Raw genomic sequence first — 9,185 nt, 5'->3', positions numbered from 1 at the left:
AAGGAGACCAAAACTGTACACAGTACTCGAGGTATGGTCTCCAAGGTCCTGTACAATTGCATACGATCATACGAATTAGGGGCAGAAGTAGGCCATTCGGCCCCTCTAGTCAGCTCTGCCATTCAATAAGATCATGGTTGACCTGTTTGTGTCTCGAATTCCACACTCCCATCTACCCACAATAACCTTTGATTCCCTTGCCTAACAAGAATCTATCTACTTCTGCCTTAAAAATATTCAATGACCCCGCCTCCACCACCTTCTGAGGCAGAGAGTTCCAAAGTCGCACAACCCTCTGAGAGAAAAAATTTCTCCTCATCTCTGTCCTAAAAGGGCGACCCCTAATTTTAAAACAGTGACCCCTAGTTCTGGACTCACCCACAAGAGGAAACATCCTTTCCACATCCACCTTGTCAAGACTGTTCAGGATCTTATAAACTTCAATCAAGTCTCCCCTCACTCTTCTAAACTCCAGTGTAAACAAGCCCAGTCTGTCCAACTTTTCCTCATAAGACAACCCGCTCATTCCAGGTATCAATCTAGTAAACCTCCTCTGAACCGCCTCCAACGCATTTACATCCTTCCTTAAATAAGAAGACCAAAACTGCACACAGTATTCGAGATGTGGTCTCACCAATGCCCTGTATAACTGAAGCATAACATCCTTACTTATATTATAAAGGATATCATTCCATTAACCTTCTTTATTACCTGCTGTACCTGCATACTAACTTTTTGTGACTTTTTTTTATTTGTTCATGGGATGTGGGCGTCGCTGGCTCGGCCAGCATTTATTGCCCATCCCTAATTACCCTTGAACTGAGTGGTTTGCTCGGCCATTTCAGAGGGCATTTAAAAGTTAACCACATTGCTGTGAATCGAGAGTCACATGTAGGCCAGACCAGTTAAGGATGGCTGATTTCCTTCCCTAAAGGACATTAGTCAACCAGATGGGTTTTTACAACAAACAACAATGGTTTCATGGTAACCAGTAGACTAGCTTTTTCAATTCCAGATTTATTAATTGAATTCAAATTTCAACCAATTCGAACCTATGTCCCCAGAGCACTAGCTGGGCCTCTGGATTACTAGTCCAGTGACATTACCACTCTGCCACCGTTTCCCTCCTGCACTAGAACACCTAAATCCCTCTGCACTTTGGAATTCTGCAGTCATTCTCCATTTAAGTAATACTCTGCTTTTTTATTCTTCCTGCCAAAGTGAACAACTTCACATTTTCCTACATTATACTCCATCTGCCGGATTTTTGCCCACTCACTCAACCAATCTATATCGGTCTGAAACCTCCTTATGTCCTTTTCACAACATACTTTCCTACCTATCTTTGTGTCATCTGCAAATTTAGCTACCATGCCATCACACCCCTCATCTAAGTCATTGATATAAATTGTAAAAAGTTGAGGCCCATGCACAGACCCCTGCGGGACTGCACTTGTCTCATCCTGCCAATCAGAAAAGGACTCATTTATGCATACTCTGTTTTCTGACAGCCAGCCAATCTTCTATCCATGCTAATATGTTCCCCACTACACCATGAGCTCCTACTTTACACAATAACCTTTGATGTAGCACCTTGTCAAATGCCTTCTGGAAATCCACATACAGTAAGCCAACGGGCTCCCCTTTATCAACAGCGCATGTTACTCCTTCAAAGAACTCCAATAAATTTGTTAAACATGATTTAACATGAAAGCAGAAAGCTGAAAGGAGTATAAAAAGTGGAGGGGTGAATACAAAAAGGAAATTAGGAAAGCAAAGAGAGGGTATGAAAGAATATTGGCAAGCAAAATCAAGGTGAACCCAAAGATGTTTTATCAATACATTAAGAGTAAGAGGATAACTAAGGAGAGTGTAGGGCCCAAAGAAAACCAAAAAGGTAACCTATGTGTAGGGGCGGAAGATGTTGGTATGGTTCTTAATGAATACTTTACTTCTGTCTTCACAAAAGAGGGGGACGATGCAGATATTGTAGTTCAGGAGGAGGAGTTAAGGATGATAAACATCGGGAGAGAGGAAGTATTAATAGGACGATTTGGACGTAAATGTAGGGGGCACGATCAAGAAGTTTGCAGACAACACAAAGATTGGCCGTGTGGTAGATAGCGAGGAGGATAGCTGTAGGCTGCAGGAAGATATTGATGGTCTGGTCAGATGGGCAGAAAAGTGGCACATGGAATTCAACCCAGAGAAGTGTGAGGTGACGCATTTGGGGAGGTCAAGCAAGGCAAAGGACTACACGATTAATGGCAAAATACTGAGAAGTATAGAGGAAGTGAGGGACCTTGGAGTGAATTTCCACAGATCCCTGAAGGTAGAAGGACAGGTCGATAAGGTGGTTAAGTAGGCAGATGGAATCCTTTCCTTTATTAGCCAAGGTACAGAATATAAGAGCAGGGAGGTTATGTTGGAACTGTATAACTCATTGGTTAGGCCACAACTTGAGTACTGTGTGCAGTTCTGGTCACCTTATTACAGAAAGGATGTAATTGCACTAGAGAGAGTACAGAGGAGATTTACAAGGATGTTGCCAGGACTGGAAAAATGCAGCTATGAGGAAAGATTGGATAGGCTGTGGTTGTTCTCCTTGGAACAGAGAAGGCTGAGGGGAGATCTGATTGAAAAGTACAAAATTTTGAGGGGCCTGGATAGAGTGGAGGTGAAGGGTCCATTCACCTTAGCAGAGAGGTCAGTGACGAGGGGGCATAGATTTAAAGTGATTGGTAGAAAAATTAGAGGGGAGATGAGGAAAAACTTTTTCACCCAGAGGGTGGTGATGGTCTGGAACTCACTGTCTGAAAGGGTAGTTGAGGCAGAAACCCTCAACTCATTCAGAAGGAGTCTGGATATGCACCTCAAGTGCTGTAATCTGCAAGGCTACGGACCGAATGCTGGAAGATGGGATTAGAATGGGTGGATTGTTTTTCGGCCAGCACAGACATGATGGGACAAGTGGCCTCTCTCTGTGCCTTAAACTTTCTATAATTCTATGATCTCCCTTTCACAAAACCATGCTGACTATTACCGATTACCGTGAGTTTTTCAAAGTGCCCAGCTACAACTTCCTTAATGATCGATTCTAACACCTTCCCCATGACAGACATCAAGCTAACTGGCCTATAGTCTTCTGTCTTCTGTCTCCCCCCTTCTTGAATAGAGGGGTTTTATTTGCTATTTTCCAGTCTGATGGAACCTTTCCAGAACCTAGCGAATTTTGAAAGATTACCACAAACGCATCTGCTACCTCATTAGCCACCTCTTTTAAGACCCTAGGATGAAGCCCATCAGGACCTGGGGACTTGTCAGCCCACAGGTCCATCAGTTTGGTCAGTACTGCTTCCCTGGTGATTGTAATTTCACCAAGTTCCTCTGTTCCTTCCACCTCCTGATTTACAGCTATTATTGGAATGTTTTTTGTATCCTCTAGTGAAGACAGAAGCAAAATATTTGTTTACTTCATCTGCCTTTTCCTTATTATCTACTATTAACTCCCCATTCTCACTCTCTAGAGGACCAACACTCACTTTACTTGCTCTTTTCCTTTTTAAATACCTGTAGAAACTTTTGCTATCCAGTTTTACATTTCTAGCTACTTTCCTCTCATACTCTAATTTCTTTCTCCTGATTAACTTTTTAGTAATTCTCTGCTGTTCTTTATATTCTGACCAATCATCTGAGCTGCCACTCATCTTTGCACAATTATATGCTTTTTCCTTAAGTTTGATGCTTTCCTTCACTTCTTTAGTTAACCACGGATGGTGGGTCCTCCCCTTAGAATTTTTCTTTATAATAGGAATATACTTATTCTGAGTATTTTGAAATAAACAAGACTGCTTCACTCTTATACCTTGGGTCCACAGTGACAGACAATCTGGCACTTGATGCAGAGCTCGATACACACGTAGGGAAAGCAGCTCCACCTTTAGCTGACTTGTGAAACGCACATGGGATAACATCAAGCTGACCCTTAGGACCAAGCTGATGGTTTATAAGGCCTGTGTTCTCAGGACCACGTCTGTGGCAACACAGGTGGCTCAGCTGCACAAGACAGGAGGAAAAGGAGTGGAAGAGGTATAGTGATAGGGGATTCTATCGTAAGGTGTACAGATAGACATTTCTGTGGCCGCAAATGTGACTCCAGGATGGTATGTTGCCTCCCTGGTGCTAGGGTCAAGGATGTCTCTGAGCGGTTACAGGACATTCTGAAGGGGGAGGGTGAACAGTCAGAGGTCGTGGTACATATTGGTACCAACGACATAGGTAGAAAGAGGGATGAATCCTGCAACAAGAATTTAGGGAGCTAGGTAGCCGATTAAAAAGCAGGACCTCAAAGGTTGTAATCTCTGGATTACTCCTGTTACCACAAGTTAGTAAGTTTAGAAATAGGAGGACAGAGCAGATGAATGCGTGGCTGAGGAGATGGTGCAGGAGGGAGGGCTTTAGTTTCCTGGATCACTGGGTCTGTTTCTGGCAAAGGTGGGACCTGTACAAGTTGGACGGGTTGCACCTGAACCTCCTTGCTGGGATGTTTGCTAGTGCTGTTGGGGTGGGTGGGGGGTTTAAACTAATTTGTCAGGGGGATGGGATACAGAGTGGAGGTACAGTCAAATATAGAAGAGAAACTGAGTCTGTCTGGAAGGCAGAGCAAATATAGACCTGTTAAGGCACAAGTGAAAAATGCAGGCTGGATTACATCTATTTTAACGCAAGGAGTCTTACTAGTAAGGCAGATGAATTGAGGGCATTGATTAACACATGGGATTATGATATTATTGCTATCACAGAGACATGGTTGAGGGAGGGGCAGGACTGGCAGCTCAATATTCCAGGGTATAGAATCTTCAGGCGTCAGGAGAGGGTGTAAAAGAGGAGGTGGCATTGCACTGTTGATCAAGGAGTCAATTACTGCAGTAAGGAGGGATGATATCTTAGAAGGTTCCTCAAATGAGGCCATATGGGTAGAACTTAAAAACAAAAAGGGGGCAATCACTTGGCTGGGAGTGTACTACAGGCCTCCAAACAGTCAGGGAGAGATAGAGGAGCAGATATGTAGGCAAATCTCAGAGAGGTGTAAAAATAATAGGGTAATAATAGTAGGGGATTTCAACTTCCCCAATATCAACTGGGATAGTCTTAGTGCAAAAGGCTAAAAGGGGGCGGAATTTTTAAAATGCATACAGGAGAGCTTTTTGAACCAGTATGTAGAAAGTCTTACAAGAGAAGGGGCAGTACTGGACCTAATATTAGGGAATGAAGCTGGACAAGTGGTAGAAGTGTCAGTGGGGGAGCATTTCGGGGATAGTGACCATAACTCTGTAAGATTTAAGGTAGTTATGGAAAAGGACAAAGATGGACTGGAAATAAAGGTCCTGAATTGGGGGAAGGCCGATTTCAATATGATAAAACAGGAACTGGCCAAAGTGGACTGGGAGCAGCGACTTGTAGGAAAGTCTACATCAGACCTGCAGGAGTCATTCAAAGAGGAAATAGTGAGAGTTCAGAGCCAACATGTACCCGTTTAGGTGAAGGGTAGGACCAACAAGTCCAGGGAGCCCTGGATGTCAAGGGATAAAGAGGATTGGATCAGGGAAAAAAAGGAGGCTTATGGCAGATTCGGAGCACTGAAAACAGCGGAGGCACTAGAGGAGTATAGAAAGTGTAGGGGGGTACTTAAAAAAGTAATTAGGTGAGCGAAGAGCGGGCATGAAAAAACACTGGCGGCCAAGATAAATGAAAATCCTAATGCATTTCTAAGTATATTAAGGGCAAGAGGATAAGCAGGGAAAGAGTAGGGCCCATTAGGGACCAAAGTGGCAATGTGTGTGTGGAGCCAGAGGATATAGGTGAAGTTTTAAATGATTACTTTTCATCTGTGTTCACTATGGAGAAGGATGATGTAGGTGTAGAGATCAGGGAGGGGGATTGTGATAAACTTGAACATATTAGTATTGAAAGGGAGGAAGTATTAGCTGTTTTCGTGGGCTTAAAAGTGGATAAATCCCCAGGCCCAGATGTGATGTATCCCAGGCTGTTATGTGAGGCAAGAGAGGAGATAGCAGGGGCTTTGACACAAATTTTCAAATCCTCTCTGGCCACAGGAGAGGTACCAGAGAACTGGAGAAGAGCGAATGTAGTACGATTATTCAAGAAGGGTAGCAGTGATAAACCAGGTAATTACAGGCCAGTGAGTCTAACATCAGTGGTTGGGAAACGATTGGAAAAATATTGGAAAAAGTTCTGAGGGACAGGATTAATCTCCACTTGGAGAGGCAGGGATTAATCAGGGATAGTCAGCATGGCTTTGTCAGGGGGAGATCATGTCTAACTAACTTGATTGAATTTTTTGAGGAGGTGACTAGATGTGTAGATGAGGGTAAAGCAGTTGATGTAGTCTACATGGACTTCAGTAAGGCTTTTGATAAGGTCCCACATGGAAGACTGGTTATGAAGGTAAGAGACCATGGGATCCAGGGTAATTTGGCAAATTGGATCCAAAATTGGCTTAGTGGCAGGAGGCAGAGAGTGATGGTCGAGGGTTGTTTTTGCGAGTGGAAGCCTGTGACCAGTGGTGTACCACAGGGATTGGTGCTGGGACCCTTGCTGTTTGTAGTGTACATTAATGATTTAGACGTGAATATAGGAGGTATGATCAGTAAGTTCGCAGATGACACAAATATTGGTGGTGTCGTAAATAGTGAAGAGGAAAGCCTTAGATTACAGGATGATATAGATGGGCTGGTAAGATGGGCGGAGCAGTGGCAAATGGAATTTAATCCTGAGAAGTGTGAGGTGATGCATTTTGGGAGGACTAACGAGGCAAGGGAATATACAATGGGTGGTAGGGCCCGAGGAAGTACAGAGCGTCAGACATGATGAGCCGGAGGGCCTGTTTCTGTGCTGTATAACTCTGTGACTATATGACACCTTGCTGTATGGCTGTGAAACACCAGGTCACTTACAGCTAGCGGGAAAAGAAGCTCAATATTTTCCATATTCGCTGTCTGCAGTGCATTATGGGTATATCCTGGCAGGACAAAATCACAAATATGGCTGACCTCTCAAAGGCAGAGCTCCCAAGTGTGTTGCCGCTAATCAAACAGAGGCAATTTCGGTGGATCGGACACGGCCGCAGGATGGAAGACGGTCATATACCCAAGGACCTTCTATATGGTGAGGTAGTCGGGGCCAGACGACCAGTGGGGAGCCCAAAGCTCCGCTTCAGGGATTCTTGCAAACGTGACATGAAGGCCCTAAATGTCGACTATTGCACCTGGGAGTCACTAGCTGGTGAAAGAGGGAAATGGCGACACATCCTGTGGACTGGTGTGCACTACCACGATGACCAGTGGCTACAGCAGCTTGGCAATAGGCGCCAACATCAAAAACAACAACTCACAGCATCACCTGGCAGCTTCATGTGCAGCACTTGTGGCAGAACCTGCCTCTTAAGGATTGGCCTTCACAGCCATTAGCAAAGGTGCACCAAGAGAAGACACCCCACCTAAATGGATTGTTTGTTGTGTGTCCGTCATCTTTTGTAATACGCCAATACATACTCCAAATCCTTTGTAATAAAAGCTAACATACCATTTGCTTTCCAAATTGCTTGCTGTACCTGCATGTTAACCTTTTGTGATTCCTGCACAAGGACACCCAGATCCCTCTGAATACCAACATTTCCCAGTCTCTCACTATTGAACAAATATTCTGCTTTTCTATTTTTCCTACCAAGTGGATAAGTTCACATTTCTCCACATTTTATGTCATCTGCCACATTCTTGCCCAATCATTTAACCTGTCTCTATCTCTTTGAAGCCTCTTTGTGTCCTCCTCACTTCTTACTTACCCAACTAGCTTTGTATTGTCAGCAAACTTGGATACATTACACTCAGTTCCCTCATCTAATTCATTAATATAGTTTGTAAAAAGCTGAGGTTCATGCTTTGATCCTGTGTATCCCAATAGTTACAGTCTGCCAACCCAAAACTGACCCATTTATTCCTACTCTCTGTTTTCTGTTTGTTAACCAATCGTCAATCCATGCTAATATATTACCAATTCCATGAGCCCTAGTTTTGTGTAATAATCTCTAGTGTTGCACTTTACTTGATACCTCTTCAAAAACTCTAACAGATTGATCAAACACAATTTCCCTTTCATAAATCTGCATTGACTCTATCCAATCATATTATGATTTTCTAAATGTCCTGTTATCACATCCCGAATAATAGTTTCTAGCATTTTCCTACTAACATACAAGTTAGGACCAGGAGTAGGCCACTCGAGCCTGCTCCGCCATTCAATAAGATCATGGCTGATCTGATTGTAACCTCACCTCCACATTCTCGCCTACCCCCAATAACCTTTCACCCCCTTGCTTATTAAGAATCTATTTACCTCTGCCTTAAAAACATTCAAAGACTGTTTCCACTGCCTTTTGAGGAAGAGAGTTCCAAAGACTCACAACCCTCTATCTTAAATGGGCAACCCCTTATTTTTAAATAGTGAGCCCTAGTTCTTGATTCTCCCACCGGGGGAAACATCCTTTCCACATCCACCCTGTCAAGACCCCTCAGGATCTTATATGTTGCAATCAAGTCACCCCTTACTCTCCTAAACCCCAGCGGATACAAGCCTAGCCTGTCCAAACTTTCCTCATTAGACAACCCACCCATTCCAGGTATTAGTCTAGTAAACCTTCCTAATCCTGACATCAGCCTAACTGGCATAGAGTTCTGTGTTTTCACTCTCCCTCCTTTCTTGAATAGCGGGATTATGTTGCCGGAGTGCTTTTTTACTGTGAAGACAGATACAAAGGCCTGAATGTTATGAAGAAGGCTGAAGTCCCACCGCTGGGGCCGGAAGTGGAAGGCAACCCTGCTTCAGCTGGTGACAGGACCCGATGAGGCATATTCCCGGTGATGGCCAATGAAGTGTCAGCTGCTGGGGATGCTGTCCTTCTTAGGGATGGCGAAGCACCTCCACAACAGCTGCCAGCAGCAACACAGGGCTGCACCCGTAGGATGAGGGTGCGTTGATGCCGGTGCGCCCTCGAAGACAGTTAAGTGGGGTCTGGAGAGGCCGGGGCCAGACAGGCTGGCCTTTGCCGTGGGGGCAGCCATTATTGCTGGGGTACCCCTCCTTGGGTCATGGAGTGCCCAAAAAGC

The 9,185-nt window shown here is 44.3% G+C and overlaps 1 protein-coding gene across 1 annotated transcript in view; it reads left to right on the top strand.

Annotated features, from left to right (window-relative positions):
* Nucleotides 1–1,827: 1,827 nt before the first annotated feature.
* The window catches only part of rab11a (RAB11a, member RAS oncogene family), a 42,579-nt gene continuing 35,221 nt past the window's right edge, over nucleotides 1,828–9,185 (top strand). The window contains exon 1 of the mRNA XM_068018366.1: nucleotides 1,828–2,059. Coding sequence (XP_067874467.1) covers nucleotides 1,828–2,059 — 232 coding nt within the window. The remainder of the gene's footprint in view (nucleotides 2,060–9,185) is intronic.

The sequence above is a fragment of the Heterodontus francisci genome, chromosome 38 (genome assembly GCF_036365525.1).
Source record: "Heterodontus francisci isolate sHetFra1 chromosome 38, sHetFra1.hap1, whole genome shotgun sequence".
NCBI lineage: Eukaryota > Metazoa > Chordata > Chondrichthyes > Heterodontiformes > Heterodontidae > Heterodontus > Heterodontus francisci.
This window is presented reverse-complemented; position numbering and strand designations above follow the sequence as displayed.